Source organism: Falco naumanni, chromosome 4 (genome assembly GCF_017639655.2).
Source record: "Falco naumanni isolate bFalNau1 chromosome 4, bFalNau1.pat, whole genome shotgun sequence".
NCBI lineage: Eukaryota > Metazoa > Chordata > Aves > Falconiformes > Falconidae > Falco > Falco naumanni.
Genome location: NC_054057.1, coordinates 18,881,531 through 18,905,148, shown reverse-complemented (window position 1 = coordinate 18,905,148; position 23,618 = coordinate 18,881,531). Strand labels below are relative to the sequence as shown.

General features: G+C 42.9%; 1 protein-coding gene across 2 annotated transcripts in view; it reads right to left on the bottom strand.

Moving 5' to 3' along the window:
* The window catches only part of AOAH (acyloxyacyl hydrolase), an 84,361-nt gene that overhangs the window by 35,709 nt on the left and 25,034 nt on the right, over positions 1 to 23,618 (bottom strand). For both annotated transcript variants that reach the window (XM_040590200.1, XM_040590199.1), the window contains exons 6-12: positions 18,719 to 18,778; positions 12,991 to 13,061; positions 10,625 to 10,685; positions 10,044 to 10,114; positions 8,762 to 8,810; positions 8,279 to 8,327; positions 7,039 to 7,133 (exon numbers count right to left, since the gene is read on the bottom strand). In XM_040590200.1, the coding sequence (XP_040446134.1) occupies positions 7,039 to 7,133; positions 8,279 to 8,327; positions 8,762 to 8,810; positions 10,044 to 10,114; positions 10,625 to 10,685; positions 12,991 to 13,061; positions 18,719 to 18,778 (456 nt within the window). The remainder of the gene's footprint in view (positions 1 to 7,038; positions 7,134 to 8,278; positions 8,328 to 8,761; positions 8,811 to 10,043; positions 10,115 to 10,624; positions 10,686 to 12,990; positions 13,062 to 18,718; positions 18,779 to 23,618) is intronic.

The following is a 23,618-nucleotide window of genomic DNA, read 5'->3' as shown; positions in this document are numbered from 1 at the left end:
GGGTCTGGCTTAATTACCTTTCAGTTGGTTCTGTCTCACACACAGATATATATATGTGTGTGTGTCCTTGTGTGTATCTGCATATACATAAATATATAAAAAAAATCTTATTTTTTTCAGACTGGAGGGAACTTCCAAATCTGTCACCCTCAAATCTGGTAGTTTTGTGTACAAACAAGCACTTAATCCAAGGGCACAGCTACGAGCAGAAGTGGAGTGGTACAGCATGGCTTGGCCATTTGCAATATTTGCCTCCTCATAGCTTTGCATTAAAGATGACAGAAATATGGAAACAGTCACTTAGTGCAGAACAAACTAGAGATATGATCTCTTATAAGTCACAGCATAGGAGAGTATAAAAAGAGCCCCCGAAAGATTAAATATTTTTAAAACAAATCCTTCTATGACCAATTCTCTTATAATTTCCTGTTGGCACTCCAAAACAATATTTTCATTGGACAGGTCCCAATAATTTTTAACTGTTTTTTTCTTTTTCCCCTGCAAACTTAACTCAAATGTGAATTAGCCAGAACCTATTTGAGTTGCAAATTGGTTTGGAAAAGAACATTTGAGATCAGAATTATAGTTGCATTTGAAAATTTTATATACGTTTAACATTGACACTGTTCCAGCAAAGCACTTTAAAGCCAGACTTTTGAAGATATTTCAGGACCAAAGGGTGAAGATGAGTAGTTAATGGAAATTTCAGAAGAATGCTAGACCTTGAACTCTGCAGCAATGTAGTATGGAAAACATGGTCCAACAGACTGCGTTTCGCTCAGTCTCACATGCAACCGTGTCCCACTAAAGAGGTGGATCTATGTTGACTTTTAGCTTAAAACTCTTGTGAGCACAGCCTTGTTTAAATACCATTCTCTAGACTATTCTGGCTGAGAAACCATGCTTCAGCCTACATGCCAGATTTTAGCACAGAATGATTAGAAAGTTATTCCAGCCTGGCTTCAAATGCCATATTTTAGCCTCAAATGCTCTAGATGAGTTTCCTTTCGAAGGAACATCCTCACTTCCTAAATGTGTCCTGCCTGAAATACGGGGCAGCCAAAGCCATGGCTGATGCTAAATGCACACATGCCAAGCTGTGCTTGAATGGAAGAAGGTGCAGGGTTGCTATGGCAAGAGATTTTCAAAATCAGAACACAAAAGGGCATAGGGAACCTAACGCTAGTATAAGCCTTTAGAGATGCCAGTGTCAGAAATCCTGAAAGCACTGAAGTATCCCTTAATCTGAAGGGGAATTGGGTTTATACTACTTTTTAAATTATTTTATTTTTTTATAAAGGATTTAAAGTATAATTTCTAGAAAATAGAATTGCATGAATGAAGATCTGGACTCACCCCAGGGACAAGGAAAAGATTTCAATGCAGTCTATTTTACTAGAAAACATGCAAAGTCTCTCATTCACATCAGCCTGCTATTTTTTACTTCTATGGAAGCAGACAACATATATTGTTTTTATACTGACTTTAATGCTGTTCAAATCCTTGTGACAGTATCAAGTACCACAGATAACTTTCTTATTCTAAGTATACAAATAAGCAAGCCTTAGAGCTCTTGAGGAAAGCACAGCCTATCTTGTTAAAAAGCATGTGTGGCATTTCTATTCTTTAAAGCTGCAAGGGGCATAGGTTTGAAATTAGCAAAATTATTACCTTATTTCCCACAAAATGCAGCATCTTAGTCATCATGATACTAGCTGGGAGAAACTTGCCTGCAATTCACTGGTTACAGAGGGAAGCTAGAGAATGTTTTAAATAAGATTTTAACAGATCAAACTCCTGTTTTTTGTAGTGGTGCAAAAAAAGAAGTCAGTGGGATAAGTGTTTAGGGCATCCTGAACGCTCATTTAAAGAAATATTGAATCTTTTCAATGGGAAAAAGATAATATGAAAAAATTACTTTAGTGAAACGTGAGAACCCTTTGAGTTTGTGGGCAAATAGGTATTTACTGTATTATAAATAGATGTGGGATTTATTTTTCTCTTTATTCAGCATGAAATAGAGATCCAAGAGTTTTAAAATGCATCTTCCTATAAAGGGTATAATTTTCAGCACATTTATAAATACAGTGCTTTTATCTCAAGACAAAATTGTCTTTAAAATGAGATTCAAAAATAAGCTTCTATCTCAGACATATAACAGGAAAATGCTGCATTTAGTAGCTATTTGGAAGTCAATTGTAAACAGATGGACAGAGCAGCAGGAGCACAATATCCATTGCTAGACTCACCAGTGTTTTCAACATTAGCTTTCAGCAAAAATGATCCACCTCAAAAAAAAAAACCCAGTATTTCTTCTGCATTGCTAAACCTCATAGAGTGCGTGTCTACTGCATTACACTTCATTTTTAGTGTCTGAATTTTCAGGTCAAAGGAACGAACATTCAGTTCAGTTCTTGTTGAACATTTTAAAAGATGAAAAGCCTGGCAAACCCAAAACCAATTGACAAGCAGAAAGCCAAAATAAAGCTGACTCATCTCCTTATTACAGCTGGATAATTCTTGTCCTGTAATTGTACTCTGGGTGTCTGGGGATTTACTGGACTGGTGATGGCAGGTTAAGGACAGAATCATGTGCTTGGCTGCCTCTGCGGGAACATGCAGGCAGGTATATGCAGTGACGGTCCCAACATAATTTTCTCTGTGTGGCTGCACCTCAGTTAGATCTCTATATGGTAGGGTAGACTTTAGGACTCAACAGTACCACACTGATCAAAATCTCCAAAATCAAGGTATCTGCAACTTCCTCTAGTGCTACATAGGGTGGGGTGGGTTTTTTTGTTGTTTGTGGTTTGTTTTTTTTAACTGAAGAAATAACATGTCTGAGCTATGGCTTTCAAAGATGCGTCCACCTTGTGGTGGACAGTTTCCACACCAAGTAGTGTCTCCGTATGCTCTTTCTGGGAAGAACATACTCTAAAAGGGATGAGCAAAGGTTTTGGAAATAGCACTGGAACAAGTGAGTCCCCAGTCTGAGCGCACATCTCAGGCTTGGCAACAGACAAAATGGGCTGGGAGTGCCTGCAGCTGCGTCGGTGCAGGCAGACTGGCACTCAGGTGCTTGCAAGCTTCCCCCCCAAAACAGCATGCTTGCTGAATGCAGGAACATGATTCAGGTCTCTGCATTTGATCACTTAAGTTTAAGAAAACAGGAAGACCAGGAAGGCGCTAGGGGTCTTGATATGGAACAAGGGAATGATGCAACTTGATGCATTTCTTGACGTGGGATGTATGACAGAAGCATGTCCCCCTCCACTGGATTACACGGGGAGTTACTACCCTGTGAGAGGCTAATGCCAAGGGCTGTAAGCTCCCAATCAGACTGGGAAATCCAAAATCCAGTATATAACAGCTTCCCAACAATGGTCTTTGAGATGATGTTGTGGGCACCTGAATTCCTAAACTGTTCAGTCCAAATATCCATCTCAGCACCCCCATGCTAATCATCTGGTTACCCAAATGACATCTTGAGCCTGCTTCAGTGAGGAAATTTCTCATTCATGTTCTTTCTTTCCTCCCTCATCGTTACTGCTCCTTGGCATGGTATACTATGTGGAGCATAATCAGGGGAAACAACCATTCTGCAGAGCCTCTCAACTAAATTCTCAGCATCTCTCCTGGAAAATTATTTCCCTACCTAATTAGCTTTAAAATGGGAATTAACAGCTGCCACTGATGTAGTGATGATTAACAGAAGGGTCCACAGCATTGCTACCAAGTGTAAATTTTACTTTACACTTGTATATGTGAACATGTATAAGGATAAATATAAATAAGAAATATAGGAAAATATAATGTATATAAAATAGGTAAGTAAAAAGATAGAAAAACATGAAAGTAATAAAATACTAAAATTAATAAATCTGAATTAACAGGCACACAACTTTTCCCTTGTACACATGATGAAAATCCTGGATGAGGTGTATGGGGTGGGGGAAATTCCTATTTGGAATTCCATGTAGAGGGTTGAGATTCCATTGAAAGTGAAATTAAAGCTTTAAACTGACTCTAGTATTGACTGTAGAGAAAACCAACTGATAAACTATTTTTTCTATGTGTCTTATCAAAGAAATTTTCACAGAATTAAGGAGAAGCATCTCGAGCTTGACAGCACAGTGGAGAACGGCAGGTACACGAGGCTAATGCCTTATCCTTCCCCTCTCAGAGCCCTAACTTCAAAGTCGTGCTGTCGTCTCAGATTAAGGACGTTTTCTGTGAGATTAGGACATAGACTCTGCACTCTCTCTGGTCGCAAAACCAACCATGGATGCACTTAGAAATTCTCCTCAAGAAAAACTTTCCACTGAAAAAAGATCAAAGCCAGTTAATTTGCTAATTAAACCTATGGATGAAGGATATTTGCCAGTGGTATTTAATACTACACACCAAGAGACAATAGTATTACACCTCTACACCCCTGAGGCAGCTCAATTGCTGCTATTGTCATTCTACACACAGAAAGCAAGACACAGGACAAGCAAGAGCAAGAGAGGCAGTGACAAAGCCTGAATTAGCTCAGAAATTTTTTTGCTAGCACTTTTGTGCTCAGGCAACAACTTTCTTACTTAAGGTGGGCTGCAAATTAAATAAGTTTTTACTGTTGCTGGAGTTTAAATACAGATACTGTTTTTTTTATACGACTGAAGTCTCTGTATCTCTGCATTAATATTTAACTGCTGTATTTTTGCCAGGTTGGTTAGGAAAGCTTGCAAATAGTCCTAGACAAGAACTTGTTTTTTTCTATCCTGAATCTCACATACCCCAGACACCTGGGTGGCCGTGCAGCATGCTTCTGTAGAGCGCAGCTAGCTGTAGGAGGGCTGCGTTCCCTGCAAGGTAACTAGCCCAGCCGTGCTCTGTCCTGGCTCGCTATAACTGATTTTCCAAGTTCCTCTGCATTACCAACACACCGTGCCGTACCCCCGCCATGGGTCTGTCTGATGCTGCCCAGCTCAGGGTACCCAGCGTCCGAAGCGGCAGGAGGTTATCTATATTATCCTCTTGTACCTTCTTCTACTGGGTCCATAAGTGGTATTTTAAGCAATACCTTAATGCATCCCTTCGTTACTAGGCTCAGAACAGACGCCAGCCCTGGTGCCTTGTACTGGTACAGGAGAGACGTCTCTCCTGGGACTGGCTTGTGGCAGCTCTGGCTCTGTGTGTGAAGTCCAGGCTTCCTTTTTACTTACTCATACATTACATTTAGCTTCTCCAATTCCAGTGATGTCTTAACTCGTCTTATTTTATATACTGTGAGTGGGGTGACTACAAAACGCCAGAGACTGAGCACACCTCTCTTCGCCTTCCTCGCCCCAGTGCAGGGCACCAGCTCTAAACCGGAGTCACCTTTTCTGCAAAGGAAAGCAGCCCACTTTTCCCTTTCCAACCAGTCCTTGATCTTCCACACACACTAGCCAGATGGAGTTGAGCACTGAAAGCACATATATATTGAGCCTGACACAGAGAGCACCAGTTCCCTTCCCATGGAATTTGTTCTACACTCATCAGACAGTAACAAGGTGCCATCAAAACTCACTTTATCATCTACACTCCAGCTCCCAACCTTGAAGCTTCTGCCTCTGCATGCCATTACCAGCCCTCAGCCCATCCAGCTAGTGGACCAGCAAGCTTCAAGCAAGACAAATGCGTTCTAAACCTTCACTACAGTGATAATAAAATGCTGACATACTCTAAAACTATTCTTGCCTACATGGCTCTGCTACCAGCGTTACTGCCAGAATCATCATCACCATTAGTATTATTACCATCTTTATTAGACAAGATAATCTCAATTATCATTAGTGCTAATTGATTATGCTCATCATCAGTTCTGTCATCAGTGTCATTCATCTAATTGTTGCTCATAAACGTTTAACAAAGAAAAACAACTGCTAATCTGCAACATTTAAATCAGCTCAGCTCTGGGAGCAGAAGTGGGAAAACAGATGAAACTCTCAGACCTCCAACAGCACTGTAACTACTCACATTTTGGATAAGTATTGTTCTCCAGAAAATGTCCACATCCTTCTTCTACAGAGGCCAGTGGAGGAGTAGTAGTTTTTCACCAGGGAACGTAGGCAATGATGATATATCTGCTTACCCCTGTGCAACAGACCTCATGCAGAGAAGGACAACGCACAGTCCTCCCTGGGTAGGGAGTGACACTGGCTCAGGATAGGAAGCAATAGGGAAGGACAGGAGCATACCTGTGCATTTACCTCCACCCTCCAATTGCTATTTGCTGGAATGACCTTTTCCCCTCAATTATTTCATTCCATGCCAGTGAACTGCAACAGCTGAGGCTCAGCATAATTCACAGCCAGGCACATTTTGTTGTTTGAAAATGGGAAATGCTGGGATACTGCCCAAAGCTAGACATCAGTGTGGTAGTGACATTTTATGGTCACTGCAGAAACTCTTCCCTTTAGGACAAGTCCATTATAAACCCTTGGATGACCCTCAAACACCTGCAGACGTATTTGCTCAAAAAGGCTCAGAGCTTAAATACTGGAATACTAGACCTGTTTCATATATGCCACAGATGAGGGAAAACAATCCAGGACATGTCATTTCAAAGCCAGGTGCCTAAAAGAGAAGTTTCCAGACTGTCAGCAGGGTCACTTCTGCAACACTTACACAGCAAGGAGCCATACCAACAAGGCTGCCAAGAGCAGGACTGATCCCACAGACAGCGCAGGCCTCCTTGAACCACAGGCATGTGCGTGGAAAGCCAGATGTCCTGGTTTGTGTCTCTGGCACAGCGCTGCGCAGCTGGAGCCAAACTGTTCCCTGACCCAATTGCACAGATGTCGGAGGAGCAGCAGTAGCACAGGGCTATGGGGTTTTATCTTCAGAAGAGCAGCTGCAGGAGGTGACTGACACACATGAGACCTTAATGATAAATTCCAGTGCAGTGAAGCATTTTGCACTAGTTTCCCTTTGGCAACCTGTGGCACAGGGGAGAAAGCCAATGGCAACCAGCGTGGTAGCAGTTTTGGCAACCTGAACATGATTCCTCACCGCTGACATCTGTGTGACGGTCATCCACTCGGGAGGGATGTGGAAGTGAGCACCGGCTGAGTCTCCCAACAGCACGACCCCTTGCGAGTCTGCACCTAATGAATGCACTTTGTTAGTCGCATGAGCAGATAGAACAAACTGAAACAAAGCGTGGAGAGCAATGCTTAAAGAGCAACAGCAGAGGCAGCTGATGGAGTCACGGGGTGACTGGCTATATCACTCTTCACATGGCTGAAACGTTCAGACCCTACAATGGGGGTTTCACTTCATCTGCAGCAAAAACTGGCTAAGAAACACCTGCCAACAACCCTAGAGAAACAGCTGGGGAATGGGCATGAAAAACAGGGAGAGGTCTTGCTAATCAGAAAAAATCCTGGTTGTATTCAAGGATGGATGTGCTATTTCAGCAGAGGCTCTGCTGTGCAGCCAACATTTATTTTACTACCCGTAGAATATGCATTAAAAAGTACTTAAACATTTAGGGAAATCGGATTACCCAGGAAATTGCTCAAAGCTCCTTATTACATGACTTGGTGGTGGATGTGCTACTCATATGAATATTTCTGCTAGAACAATCTGGCTGGTTTATAATTAATGTTACTTAGCATTTGTAGATTGCCTTTCATCTAAAGCTGTTGAAAACTCTTGCCAGGCAATGGTTCATCCCCAGGATGCTGATTTAAATGTAAGGCAAGGTGAGCAGCAACTGCAGTCACGGCTGTTTAGTGAGGGTGTTATTTGTGCATGTGTGTATACACAGGCACCCACGTTGCTGTCAGGGAGATCAGCTGATGCCATCACTTCCCCTCTTCAAGGCCTTCTCCGGAAAAGTATCAGCATGATTACTGGTATTTACAGCAACGGGTCAAACTGGACAAGCATAGATGTTAAACTGCTCTCCTGAATCTCAATGCCATCCCTCTGGGTTAGGCTTCAGGCATCACAAAAAAATGCAGAGGTGATATCTCCATTCGCTGCTGTCCCTGGTCCATGTATTTTTACTTCATAACTGAGCTGGCTTTTAACAGTAAATTAGCAGTAGCCTGTGCTTTTTACGTTTTACCTTTGCCCATCCTCCAAATTAAAAAAAAATAAATAAAAAATTTGCCATTTTACGTTCCTCATGACTCGTAAAGCCCGTTATCTTTCCCTGCATTGGCAATGACCATGAAAATATTGAAGCATTTATGAAATGAAAAGAAAAGAGACATTGTTTCTTGTATTGACTGTAAAGATTTACCTTTGCAAAATTTCTCCTCATAGGGAATTCCATCTTTTGGATCCACGCCCTGTTGGAGGAGAGAAGGGGCAGATGATAGTATCTATGTAGTGCCTGAAAACGGCAATACAAAACAGAGGCTGAGAATTTAGCTTTTTTTGAATGTTTGCCTGCAGGAAGCACTGCATCATAATAACGATGCTTTCCATTACATTATTTTAATGAGTATGTGTACATTTAAATTAATTACAATAGCTGTAGTTTAAATAATCTTAAGCATCAGTAAACAAACGCTCATAACTGCTTCCCCTATGTTTCCTTAGTTTTTAATAAATACGGTTTTATTACTTGGAATATGAAAGGCAGTAAATAAATAGGAGTATTCCCAATCAGTTAATAAACCAGAATAAATAAAAAAGAAACATTTGCAGACTAATTCAAAAGAAGGAAAAAAAGAGATGCAGCATCAGAAAGGAAGTATAAGATGCAAATTCATTTACTTACCCATATGCCATTGCAGTTAGAGTCACTTTTCACATCCCAATTATCAGGACTAAAACAAAGTTACATAAGGATATACAGTGTTACAGAAAATGAAGCAAAAGGGACTTTTGAGGAAATCAGATCCTTTGTACCATTTTTCACTAAGAATACAAAATAATTAGAAATTCCTTTCTGCACAGAAGGGTGGGGGTTTTTCCCCCATTTGAATCCAGGAGAGGCAACTTTTTGTAGCAAAATGCAAAATTAATTTAAAGATGATACTGGAAGTTGTTGGATGAAACTTACCCTTTTATTCTGCATATTCACTTACGTGAAGTGAACAGGGATAACGAGAAGGGTCTAAGACAACAGACCGTTTTTCCCTGCCTTTTTGTTGCTTTTAAGTGTTTGCTGAAATCCACCAAAACCCTCACTCCAAATTCAGTGCGGGTAATGAAGATTTGTTTTGGCCCGTAACACAGTAGAATTAGCTCAGGCCTCTTCTACAGGGAGACTCCATCTATTCAGTCTGGCACCACACATGGACTCTGTAAGCCCATTTCTGCTAATGCAGGTGTGCTGCCCAGGCTGGTGGCATATAATTCTTCCAAACCCATGCCCTCAAAATCATCTTATCTAGTCACAAGCCAGTGAATGCCTATGCTTTAAAATCAGTCCTGGTTAACAACTTCTTAACAAACCCATGGTACAGGAGAGCTCTATTTTTGAAAGAATATTTTGAGCTCAGGATGAAATAGCAAGAGTGAGGTACCAAGGCCATGTTATTACAACTGGCTGTGCTCTCCATTTCAGGTGTGCCTGGAAGTCCATGCTCAGGCAGCTGGGAGGTATTCACCTGGAAGTTATTCACTTAGAAAGGCACATATTTAGCTCAATGTTTCCAGCAACTTAACATGAGGATCGGATGCTGGAGCTCAGCAGCCAGCCATGAGCACCGCTGTTTTGCCCTCCTGCCCTGCTGCTCCCTAAAGCAGGCACAGCCCGCGTTAGCTCAACTGGCATAAGGCTTGTAAGCCCCAGCGGCTTGGTTTCCATCCCCATCTTCGGTCTGTCTGAGCAATTTTGGCTGCAGATGCTTCAGAGAAAGGAAAGAAACCTGTGCACCACCCCTGCTAATGCACCACATCCCTGGTCTCGATCATCCCCTCTTGTCCCCAACACAGTGAAATCAGGCAGCCAGCAGTGGCATGCTCTCTTAGATTATGGCCAAAACCAAATCTGGAGCTCATTCTTCAAGAAGTCACAATTATTAGGAAGCCTTTAAAATCACGAAAAGTTTTACCGTCTGCCAGGGTACACGGTGGAGTTTTTGTCATTGCAGTCTCTGCCTCGCCAGTGATAGCCCCTCAATGTCTAAAAGCCAGGAGAAGCACACAGATAGGATGGTCATTGCTATGCTTGTGTTTTCAGTTTAAAATATCCAAAATGAAACGCTAATTCGAGGTGTAAAAATAAAACCCGGTAAATGGGTTGTATTCCAGAATCCCTTTGCTAGGCTTTAATAAATGACACCTTGCATACTTTGGTGCAGAAATAAGACAAGCTGGCAATTTAATTTAGTTTTGTATATGAATTTACTTCAACTCTTATTAACTCAGTAAACAGACCACTCAGCAGCAGAGCAATTTATTTCTGCAGGGAGCACAGCTTTATGTGTGCATGTCCCCAGGTGGCATAAATGAATGATTTTTTTTTCATCCAGAAAAAAAAACCCCACCTTTTATGAGAAAAAAAACCCTTCATTCACTTCATTCCTATATCTATTTTCACATGAATGAATAAGGCTTTTCAGAAAGTAGGAGGAATCCTATAGACATTCTTATTATCATGGGATCACTGTACCAAAGGAAAGGCTTTACTTACCGGGAAAGTACTAAATTTATCTCCATCAAAATCTTCAAAAGGCAGTTTATTTCTTATAACACTGTAAAAAACAAAACCAACAAACAAAGTGTTAACATATGGAAGGGAACCTATTCAGAAAGAAAAAAAAAAACATGGTAAAGCGTGCAGAACAGATAACAGCTGGCACGTTGTTCATAGCTCCATGTCCACTTTTAGCTCTGTGCTTGTACTTCAGCAAAGTGATTCCGTCCGAAGGAGCAAATTCTGATTTATTTCAATATCTGCTGACTGAGCTGTGGAGGTGAGGCTGATGGGCTCCTGTATGGCTGCAATGCCAAACCTTCAGTCTCTAAAACAAACTAGGACATCAAATCTGTGGTAAAAGTAACTATAATTTTTTTGGAAATAAATACTACACTCAGCCTGGCAGATCTTGCAAATCTGCCAGATATGAAAAACTAATGGAAGTTCTTCTGCCTGGGAAAGAGCTCCCAATAGGGCCTCATGCTGGTGGAGACCAACCTCCTTCTTTTGTTAAAAACAAATGGCAAATATCCTTTCTCCTTTTCATCGCTCAAGTCTTTACACCGTCTCTCTCCTGTTGTGTTCAGTCTAGAAGACTCAGTTAGCATGCAAGGCTGCAGCTACACATACAAAGAAAAATAATGTTATTTTACAGGCTAAAAGTGGGTTCAATATGAAGAAAGACCGTACACACTGAATGCACAGGTGACCTTATGCTTCAACTGAGGATCAGAGCCTTATCTTGCAATATATGTATGTAGACCCACAAACTTCTTACCATGCTCAAACATATTTGAGAAAAGTATTTTACCTTGATTTGAGCAGTGGAGACCTGAGCCCTCAGTGGTCCCCCACAGCGCTTAATTACATTAAACTTTGAAAATTACATCTTTTTTTTTCCATTGTGACTTTTGTTTTCAGCAACCCTATAGGTTTGAGCAGTACCCGAATCAGGTGTTAAAATGATGGTGTCAGCTCTGTGCTGCTTTTGTTTTAGCTGGGACATGTATTAGCTTTCACATGGTGCTGCCCAAGCGTGGCATCTCTTTTTGGCTACAGGACAGAGCTTAGCTCACCTATATTGAGCAGCCTTTCATATTTGGCCCAGTGGGCAGCACTCTTTGAATGACATGCTAGTCAGCCTTTCCTTGGAAAGTTTTTTCTGAGTTTTTTCAACCTCCTGAACTCATAAAGAGATGTTGAACCTGTCTCAGCAAGCAAATAGGTGCAATGAGGATGGATTCCTCAGACTGCATGAGCATCAGGATAAGAAAACACGCAGAGAAGACAGGTGGCATGCACTCCTGGTGGGGCTTATAGCCTTTAATCTGTCTGTGGTCAATGATTTCCACATGCTGCTTTGGGCTACCTCTCTGGTTCGGTTGCAAGGAATTGGCACAGATCCAGACCAGCTAAAAAAGTCCAACTGCCAAACAGTTTTTTGTAGGTACAGAAAGAAGAAAGAGAAAACCAAAGCAAGTGAGAGTCCATGAGAAAGAGATCCAAAGAGTTGAATACATTCGATCCAACACGTTATACAATTTGATTCCTTCTTCCACTGTCTGAACTCACCAGATTATTTGTCCTGACTTACATTTCAAAGGTGCTTACAAGACATTTCATGTTAATCAATCCATTCCAAATAAACTCCTGATATTTGCAGTTTCAATTAAATGAGCAGAAATAGGTGAGCAAGTTAATCTTGGAAGTCAAATCAGTCAAAATATACTGCTGATAATACTGATTTAGTCTTAATTTGCTTGAATCCTCCAACTCATTGGAGTACATTGATAAATACGCTTTAGGAGTAATAGCCCAGCTGATGCCCTCAGCCTTTCTCAGAAACTGACTCAAAGTCAGCACTGCCAGAAGTTCTTTTCCTGTCCACCATCCACCCGGCTTTCTTAAATACCTTGAGATTCTCCTACATGTTGCAACTGCCACTTAATTTGTGTTCCTCACAGAGTTATATAGGTGCTGGTGGCTTCCTGTGCTGAGCCATGGGCACCACAGCTGGGTGGAGAAATGAAACGGAGGAGTGTCTTGGGCTCAGGAAACCTCAGGAGAAATTGGTTCCCTCTTGGAGGTGGTGTATCTTTGAGTGTGTCATATATTTGACCTCTGCGACCTGCTAAAATTACACAAGTATTTTAAGTGCTGAAAAAACACAGGGATCCCTCTGAGGAATCTTGCTTACCTGAACTCTGTGCAGCCTCCCTCTGTGCTACCTGGACAGTGGTTTTATGAAGGAAACCAACAGAAGTAAAGTATAGGAAGCTTTGTTAACTGAGGATGATTTTTGAAAGAAACAAATGTACCGTATTCTGTTTCTGGTTAAGGATTGAAAATTTTATACATACTATTTAATCTTCTCACACAGGTTAGCCAGAAGAGGAAATGCACAAACACTTGAGAACCCCGTGAAGCTTTTCTGGAGGGGAAGAAGATAAAAGAAGATGGATGCATTAGTTCATAGTGGTGGTGTGGCTTGGATATTCAGCATCAGTGAAGTCCAGAGCTAAATCATGTATTTTCTGCCTAGAAACATCTGAAAACTCCAGTGATGCCATTAAGGATGCTACATGCCAGTGGATTTAGTCCTGACACAGCAGTCAACTTAAGGATTTTGACTGAACATTTTACAAACCAACTACTCTTGCTTCAAAGAGCTGTCAAATTAAAAAGGAATGAAGAAGCTCCCGTGAAACTGTCTCCTCTCATGTACCCAAGGTTTGGGGTTTTTTTTTCATTCTTTGTAAAAATTACTGTTCTTATGTTCAATAAACATGATGGTATCTGACACTTAGTGCAGAACTAGTGAAAGGAACACATTGTGAGCCATGAGGCTGGTTTCTGCACACTCAGGGAGGGTGGATAAGTCAGAGGTCAGGAACAACTCCAAAGAGAGGAGAAATGGGAGGTTCCAGCATGTGCATAGAATGGCCTTGGTTTTTTAATGAGATGTTTACCTGGAAATTTCATTACTACATTTTATCTTGGCCAGATGTGCAAGCTGTGAAAGACAGCTGCTGCAAGATAATAATTTTTTCAATATTTTTTAAGTTTTCAATATTAGTAGACCAAAGCCATGGGCCAATCCAGCTGAGGTTCCAGGTAGCCAGGTGGCTTCAGAAGCTGAAAGAGACCTTCCCAATGAATGTTCACATTGTGGAACCATTGCATTGCACTGGCAGCCAATTCCACAAACATGCTGCTCGTGTGGTGGCTTCACTGTAAGTTCAGGTGTCTTTAAACACTGAGGACATTCAAGTGATCTATAAATACACAGTGCTAGTTGGTGCACAGTCTAATTAACTGTATTCATGAAGGCTGCATTCAGCATGTAAATATGGAGCAGATGGGCATACTCGTAACTTTATGCAAACAGGGGTAATTATTTATATGGCCATAGCACTTAAGAGCTCTGTCCTTGGATCAACTCCCTTGTGTTACACACTTTATGTTCACTGGAAAAAAATTAAGATGGTCCTTGCCCTAATGAGATTACAACCCAAATCTAACATAAAAGAGAAGATAAAGGTTGGATACAGCTCAGGAGAGGACAACGAAAGGCTATTACTCACCGTGAGGGGCAGTAACCTCAGCATATAAACTCTGAGTGACAAAGGAGAACTTCAAGGCAGCACTGCTGGGCAGTGAGGCCACCGTGTGCAGGGCATTGCCCTGCAGCTCCGGGGAAGGCAGAGATGTGTGTGTTTGGACAGGTAGCAAGGGGTGATGGAGATAAGGGTCTCAGACTGCCCAGAGCAGGAGGTCAGCCACAGCAATATGTCACAGCCAGGATCTCTGTGTGGAGAGAAGGGCTGGGGTAACGAAGAAGGGATAGAGCCCCAAGCACAAAGATGGTAGCCAACATTTGCAGTGGTGGCTGAAGTGACCAAGCAGCAAGGTGAAGAAGAAAAAGGGTAATACCTTGTGGGGGAGATCTACAGTGGAGATGGAGCTGTAACAGTGCCCTTTCTGAAGGGTGCAATAGAGGAAACCGAGGAAAAAAAGGAGGAAAATCCAGGAGACAAGAGAGAAGAAACTTGCAAACCCCCCCCCCGCTAATTAACTCTCTTCAGTGCCGTCCAACACACCCAAAATGACAAGGCTGGCGTCTCACCAGCTTGGAGGGGGCCATGAGGTGGAAGGGGTATTGGTGGAGTCACAGGAGAAACCAGCAGACAATCACAGAAATGGATGGAAATTGCCAAAAGCAGCCAGCCAGGGAGTGGGGCCTTTCCTTGAGCTAAAAGACCAACCTGGTCCCACTGCTGAGGCTCCAGCTGCCCTGCGCTCTTCCCCATCCCTCTGCACCTCTGGCTGCCTTGTGGCTATGTCCTGCAGCACAGTAGGGATGCAACCCTCCTCCTTGCTCTCTGTGTGTGCATACGCATGTGAGGCCAGGTAGGCAGAGAGCACGAGAGGCACACAAGCAGGACGCCAGCTTTTCTCGGAGAGCTTTGCAAACTATGTACACCTTCCTGGAAAGAGGAGGAAAGCCAGTTCCCACACCTCCTCCATGTAGGACTAATCCTACCTACAACAGCACTAGAGGCTCTTAAAGCTTTCCATCAGGCTAAGATCTGCAGTGTTTTCATTTGAGCTGTCAGCTTTTCACTTCAGCCTAAGTCACAGCATGCAAAGTCTTTGAAGTTAAGGCATCTGGAGCTGAAAGTGCACCAGAAAGAAAAACTACAGGGCTTGCAAGAAATATATACATAAATAAAGCCTCCTTTCATTCTGCTCACAGACTGCATGTAAAGTCTACCCTTTGCTGTAAGTAGAATAAAATCTTTCCTGCCTTTTCCTCAGCTAGTCATTTGAAAATTGTTGCCAGCTAGATCTCCGTTAGTTTTAAAGGAAAACTACCCTGTAGCCCCAGAGACTGCCTAACTTTGGTAGGAACAGTTGGCACGATGGTAACCTGGAAGTGGTATGGGTGATGCCACAGGTGAGCAGGCACTACAGGGTCCTTCCCAGGAGAGCCTGGCTACAATTGCATTATGAGTTTTGGGGCAGAAATGGGTTACTTGTGCCTGAGTAACGTGAGTGGGTGAGCAGGAGACTGGTTCATGCTCCCCTCTGCCTTGCAATTCCCTTCTGCTCCCTCTGTGGCTTCTCACTTCTCCTGCTGCCAGGACGCGACTTGCAGGGACCATGTAGTCACGGCAGGATTGCACACGTGGCGCTCACTCTTATTAAATGCTACAGCCACGACTCTATTAATCATTCTTTCACTGCTGTTGCCCAAAGATGCCTCTTAGTATCTTCTCCACCCATAAGAAAATTTAGAGCTAGAGGTGCTCGCAGTGATTGATAACAGCAGTATTTTATTAATTGTCTGTTAACATTCCCTAATGGCATTTCCATAATTATTTTAATTGATTTTACAAAAAAGAATAATTATGAGTCCCTAATGCTTGTTGGTGTTTGGTTTAAGCCAGTCGCTCACAGATGGCTCACTACTTTCAATGAATGAAGACATTTATTAGACTTTTTTCGGGTTGTTGCCACTTTCACTGCATCTCTACATCTGGAAAATACCTTTCCTTTTTCCCAAATCCACAATGATCCTAAGAAACGCCCAGTAAATATGAACCCCTGGGACCCAGACCGACCTCCCATTCCCTCTACCAACAGCCATAATCACATCTCTTTTTTTATGCTCACACACAGCTGCCAAGCAAAAATGGGGATAGCTAATTTGCAAGAACCTCTTCAGAAGGCTTTCCCCAAACATGCAATAGGGCAAAAGCAGCAGATACGGGAAGATTGAACTGATATAATTTGGTATTTCTGTCCAGCATCAGCCAGAGCATAAAAGAGGTCAGGTGAACGTTCTTCTCTCTCCAGCAGTGTGGATGCAGAGATGTTCTACCACAGACAGGGCATTTCTGGATCATCAGCCACACATTCAGGTAGGCAACCCTCTCCCAAAGCAGTGAGAGCACCTCAGCTGCTTTGGCCTTTGCTCACTGGTACACACATCTGCCTGGGAAGGTGAAAAAACCCTGATTTGGCAACATTCAGGTTGTGCAGGTGATTTTCTTACTATTTCATCACATGCTGCCGCTCTGGGATATGGGACTTATTCAAGCCTGATACATGCTGTGCTCTCTCCTAGAGATCTTTCCTTTGTGTTTCCTATTACATTGTTTTTCTGGATTTGAAATCAACTGTAATCTGGTTGAAGGGGAATTTGAGAGATACAGTAATGCCTCCAGAAATGTTGTTATTTTTAATTTTCTAGGTTTAAAGTAAGTTTCAGCAAGAGTCACTAGAGGAAACATGCTAGGAATAACTGCAGAAGAAGCCAAACCAACCACATGATACTGGTTTTAATTTGAGCTGACCTTGTATTGTGCAGTTATGTAGGTTTAGAAACACGTTTACTGGAGCAACACAACTATGACCTTGCTGTATATAGCCAGGGCACAGTCTGCTTGTCCCTCCCGCTGGTAAATTGGCAACGGGGAGCAGGAAGGGGTCAAGGGCATTGCAATGGAGACTGAGAGAGGTATGAGGGCATTGAGCAGCTTTGGGGATATGGAAGAGTAGAGGCAAGCTGGAAGGAGACCCCATTGCACCTAAAGATTGATGCCAACCATGCCGCGCTACCCAGAAGAGCCTAAAAGGACGCGGCATGTTTGGTCCATGAAGGCCAGACAGACCCAGCCATGCAAGGGGTGCAGCCGAATATGCCAAGGGTAGAAGCACACACAAGGGAGCAAAGGAGCCCTGTGTCCTGAGGGGCAGCACCTGCACGCTGATCCCTCTTCATCCCTGCACCTGCATCCAGGCTCTGGCTAACAGGGAGGGTCTCCTCGACTCAAGGCATCTTGCTGCAGGTGTCAACAAGGGGACTTGCACCCAGCAAAAGGGGATTAGACATTTCATGTAATTTGAGTGGAAATCTCAGGCCATCAGTAGCACAGTGCCGAACAGGAAGGAAAATGAATAAGATCCTGCTGGATGCTGTTCTGCAGGAGCTGAGACCTGTCTCTCCAGCGCATTATTTATTTCCCTGGCTCAGCAATTTGGCAATTACCCAAATACTAATTACCCACCTCAATTTTCACTTTTGTGAGTAGCATCAAAGTAAGGATTCATGAAGAAGCAATATCAATACTTTCTTCACAAACAGCTAAAACGTTTGCTCTGCATTAAGTGCCTGAAGACAACTGGAAGCAAAACTTATGGCTAAGCTGACTCATATAAGTGAACCCAGCAGAAAAAAAGCTGCCCTTGCCTTCTCTGCTGCCCGTTAGAGATTCTCTATAAATCTGAAAACTGGCGGAGGTGGGAAGATTTCAAATCCCAGTTTTCAAGTTCAAGAGGCAAAGGCAGCCTCTCACAAATAAAGGAAAAATATGCAGAATTTGCATTTAGGCCATTGCTTGAGTTCAGACAACCCCAAAGTGCAGTGGCTGTGCTCTGAGGCAGTGGCTTGATTCATGAGGCTCCCTCTTACATATGCCCCCACAAGGACAAGGCAGGGATGATAAGGGACAAGGAAGAAGCATGAAACAAGGAGGAAAAATAATAAGCACCACAAGAAGTTTGAAGGAAGGAAGGAACCTTCTCTGGGTGGAAAAACACAGGGCAAGGCTGAGTGGGAAATTCCTGCTTTTGTAAAAGAATCTAAACAAAATCTATATCTACTTATATTTTGTTTTAAGGCTGGCTGCCCCACCAAAGGCAAACTGGGCTAGTACAAGCAAGCATCTCAGCGTGGAGCTAAATGATGGTGCTCAGATGAGATCCTCTGCTGCTGCCTGAGTTTCAGACATAAATTTATGTCTTGGATAGATACAGAGAGTTATCCCTACTCTACAAGCAGTCTGCATTTTTAATGAGGTTTTTCTCTGCTCTCCCCATATTTTAGTATTTTCTCTCTATTATCTCCCTCTCCTTCTTCCCAGTGTCACCTGATAGAGCAGGTCCTACACCAAGCAGGAGTGAGTCAGCATTCAGTTTAATTACCTGATCAGGTGGATTCACAATCAGGCAAGATAAACAAGGACTCATTTCTGATAAAATGAAAGTATAGTGTAAAACACCCTAATGCCACTGATTTCTTACCAAGTCCATGGAAGTCTTCATAATCCTTTTTGCTTTTCTTATTGCAGTACTCAGCCCCACCTAGAAGAGCAAGAATAAAACAAAACAAAAAAATTAAAACAGGTCAGCCTCACAGTATCCTACCAAATTTTCTCCCTATTTCCTGCCTTTTTTTTTAAATATATCAGTCACAGGACAAAAAAATTATGTATGAGTTCACAAAATCATCATCAGTTACTTTTTATTGAACTAACAATCAATTATCCAATCACCCTTTATGAAACTCCAGTTGCAAGAGTTCATTTATTTTGCTCCAGGGCATCATTTATTTCCTAAGCAAAAGTCCAGATCAGTTGAAAAGCTGAGATTCATATCCTGACTGCACTGTGTGAGCTGCAGAGCTGCAGAGGACAGACTTCTCCAGTGATTCCTCCTGAAGAACAACTCATTCATTAGATGGCCAAAAAAAAGGGTTACACGTGCAATGTCAGTCTGACTTGCCGAGAAGGGTACAGAGGAAACAGTTGGTCTTGCACTGGTAAGGGTTATTACACGGCTGAGGTTCATCTCAGCAGGGGAACAGCTGATATGCTGGAAGGTACAAAACAGGGAATAGAGTTTGGAAGGCAAATCTGATGCTTAGAGTCTAGGAAGGTTAGCTTTTTACTCTGCAAATACCTGCCCTGGAGGGCAAGTTCTCACTGACAGTGGCAAGGTTGTTCTTCTGTTGGGTCCATGAAGACTTGTGCTGAAGAAGCATTTGGGGATTCCTCCACAATGAGGATATTTACACCTAAATACAAAGTAAGAGTGGGAGAACTATTGCAAGATCTTGGAAAGACGTCCTTATCAAAGGAGAAGAGGTTGGCCATCATAAGGCTATGGGTTACAGAATCAGCTACTGGTGATACCCCAATAATTCCTCAAATCCCTTTATACATATGGTCCTCGAAGGAGGAGAGGACATTTTGTGCAAGGGGCACCATCTGCGAATGTGAGTGACAGCCAGGGGCCAGCATCGCTGGCAGCAGGACAGATGTACCATGAGAGGTGCAGCAGGGCTGTGGTCAAATGCACACCGACAGCCGCTTGCCACAGCCAGGAACTGCCAAGCACTGCCAAGGTCCTGCTCTTGAGCCTTCCTCAAGGCTCTGCCATTGCAAAAACCTCAACCAATGCATTTTTGCAGCACACCTGGGTCTACAGCCCTGCGTCCTGCCCGGCTAAATGCTGAGGCATGGGGAATAAGCAGGGATTGTTCCTGCACCATGCTGTTAAGTGTCTACCCCTGGCCTTCAGAAATTTGTCCTGTACAACAGCACAGAAGGACCACACTGGTTTGCCTGCCACAAGGACTCTTCCCAGTCACGGAGGTGAGGAGATGCTCCAGATATGCTCATGCCATCCAAAATATTCAACAACTGTATAATAACTCTGATGAACAACACTTTCTAAACCCAGCTACATCTTCCTATGGCTCGGAAGAGATCTCACAACTTCAATATAGGGGAAAAAAGAAAAAAGACAGCCACAGAGGTCTGGGAGGGTGATTTAAGTTTGTACTATGGGTCCCCTGCTCATGAGGTGGCCATTTGCTGAGTGCCCCTGAGATGAGCTCAGCTTGCAGATTTAGGTACAAACTTCAGGTGAAAGCATTTGCTTTTGTCAGGGTAACACTAGTGTGCTTACCCTGCTGCTCCTTTTTCACTTTTGGACAATATCTTTCCATCTCGTTGGTGATAATTCCCATATGCTGTCCTACATTTATTATGCCATTTATTTATGTTGCAAACAGTCATATCTGTGAGGCAGTGTCTGTGTGATGGCCTCTGTCCTTCCCCTCAGCACTCAGCATGAAGGCGGCTGATAATACTGCCCATTTACTATCTTTCAGGAGGAGTAACTGCTTTTGTTCCATAGGCTTTAAGGATCAGTAAAAATAAAATAAAATTTTAAAAGGAGATAGAAATTAATTACTTTTGAAAATGTTTCAAATGGAAAGAAAAATCTGGTGTATCACAAACACGTTAGCACCTTGTTTCTGATCAAAATAGTTAGCAAGGACAAACTGCTCTGTCTGACCATGACCTGCCACCAGTCCCTCCTACAGCCCAGCCTAAGGACATAACTGCTGGCTTAACTGAGGGCTCCGAGGCAAAGTTCAGCGCAAGTTTATATTTATCAGGCTGGAGCTATGGCAACTCAACACGGGGGAAAAAAAGTATGCTTCGGCAAGTGATAGCATTAAAGCATTTGGAAAAAAAGAAAATATCCCTCAAGTGATGGCACCTTACTGAACAGCGGGCATGCCAGCTTGGAATATTAAAGCAGCATATATTTGCATTTAAAGCAACCATTACTGACATTTTTTTGCTGGGGATAAAATTTAGCATGTCATTATAATTGATTTAGGCAGTGATCAAAGCAGATTAATTAACTGTGGTACACAAGGGTCAGAAATGTATAGTGAACAATATAAAGGGATAAGGAAGAATAAGCATAAGCAGCAAGGAACACAGACTTCTAAGTTATTATTTTTTAATATATGTGTCACATTAATACATGTGCTTAATATCTGGTTAATTCATCGTGTCTATAGTATTATAAAATTCTGGGTACGTCACCAATAGATGAGAGATGCTAGGAATGAGCCAAGACAGTTTCCTGGTTTCCTCTCCCTGGGCAACTGCTTCCTCCAACCCCCAAACATTGCATTTACTACAGTCATGTTGTACATTACCAGCTGCTGTAGTTTCTGCAATAAAATAACTTGGGAGACAGCTGAAGAAAGTGGCTTAGAATTGAGTATGATAGATGAAAAAATTCTAGAGAAGTAGGATTTATCAATCCCTTTCTGCTGGGCAGGGGAGGAGAGACTCTTGTTCTCAGCAGCAGAGCAAGAGAAATGCACACTGGGCAGCTACAGCAATATTGCGCACAGAAAGCAGAAAGCAAGGGGGGAAAGGCTGAATGCCCCCTGCCTGCAGATAATGCTCTCTCTGAAATGCTTAGGATGAGATCTTCTCCTGCTGCAAAAGTTATTTCATCCAGGACTTCAGGGTCAGCTGTAAAGCTGAAACACCCATCCAGGAGTAAACACTCAGTTTCATGGATCACCTGTAATCCCTGGTTGACACCAGCATGACAAACCTGCCACCAAAGGCCATGCAGCTCACACAACCTCTCTTGCTGTAACTCAGCTAAGGAAGCAGCCTCCTCTCTTTCTTACAGCTCCTCTGCTTCCTCCGCTGCTGAGGAAGGGGCTCCCTAGGCTCCAGCAGCTGATGAACAAACTCACAGCTGCTGCCGGAGGGTGTGCGGAGGTCATGGGGAGCAGCCAGCCCCACCTGCCCAAATGGGCATAGGCCTGCCACCCAGTGTACACCAGATACCCACATCATGGATGGGGCAGGGGGATCACTGGGATTTCATTCACTGCCTTCTTTCAATGCTTTCCACAGAGCCCGTGTATTACCAGTAATTAATTTTTTGCAAACAGACCTATTTCTCATCATAAACAAACACACAAACCAATTCCAGTTCTCATTTATCACCCTTGTTAGCCAGCTCCTTCCCAGGAGAGCGGATATTTACAAAACACTCCCAGCTTTCCCTTCTAACTCATTTTCATCATCATTTTACTAGGAATATGCATAACAAGGTACCAAAACACTGCAAAGCTTGATAAACACCACTAGTAAAACACATTTGTCCAACGACTCCCACTTTTCAATCTGCAGATGGGACAGCCGGACCAAATGATATGTGTCTGGATGCAAAATACTGACCTTCCCTGCAAGCCCAGATCTAAAACACACAAAGGCTGACTCGGTCCCTTTTCCTCAAAGGGCAAGTCTCTGACTTCTCCTCATTCTGCTCATTTTGTGCCACTTGTTTCTTTTGGACTTGGACTCTGTGTTCTGGATTCAACATTTTGGTTTACTTTTTCTACCTTACCTCTGCAAAACACAGTCAGCATCCATGAGCAATGCTTCCTTGTCCTCACATCATGAGGACATCCTTGCCATCATCATCATGACCACTGGTCACCTCTGAGACTTGTTTTCAGAGGTCATGCCTGGGGCAGCATCTGCATTGGTATGACACAGCTGCACACAGCAACCTGCAACCCCCATGGCACCCTGTTTTCTTTGGGTTTATTTGATGGAAGCTTGGGGTTGTGTGGTTTGGCTTTTGGGGTTGTTTGCTTTTTTGGTTTGGTTTTTTTTTCTTTCTTTTTTTTTTGTGCCAATGAAGAGGAGCAGGGGAAATGGTGGGAAACAAGTGAAAAAGGAAGAACTAGTGGCTCAGACTGTGCTTTCTGCTATCACTCATCTCTTCAGCGCTCAGTTCTGACTGCAGCAGAAACAACTCACATTTCAGTAGATTTACCTATTTCCAAAAAGAAAGGCTAACAGGAGGGCACCTTCCTCCCCAGGACCTAGCCTGCCTCCCAGATTCTTGCTTTGCAGCCTGTGGTCTCAAAAGAAGGAAACGGGTCTCAGCCACAAGGTCTGCCTTGGGCTGGCAGCGTGCTCTCACCAGGAATGCAGCAGCACTCCCACCCCACAGCCCAGCTCTGCCTCACCTCCCGGGAAGCAGTTCGCATCTTCACTGAAAGAGAGAGAGCGATGAGAGAGAACAGTGAGTGTATTTATATTTTATGAAACCTCAAAGGGTTTCTTCTTTCCAATCAGACATGGTTGGTTCCTACTCTGTCAAAGAACAGGCTGGCCACAGTAATGTCCGTGAGGGATGTGGCTTTTGCTTTCTACAAAGGCAGTGAAAGACCTGATGGAGGCGACATGAACCAGCTTGAGTGCTTGTGGCAATGAAGCTTATTTTGATAAGATAAAATGTCATTAGCATAAATATGTATATTTTTGCTGATGTAAGATGACTCCCAGCAAAATCCTGCTAC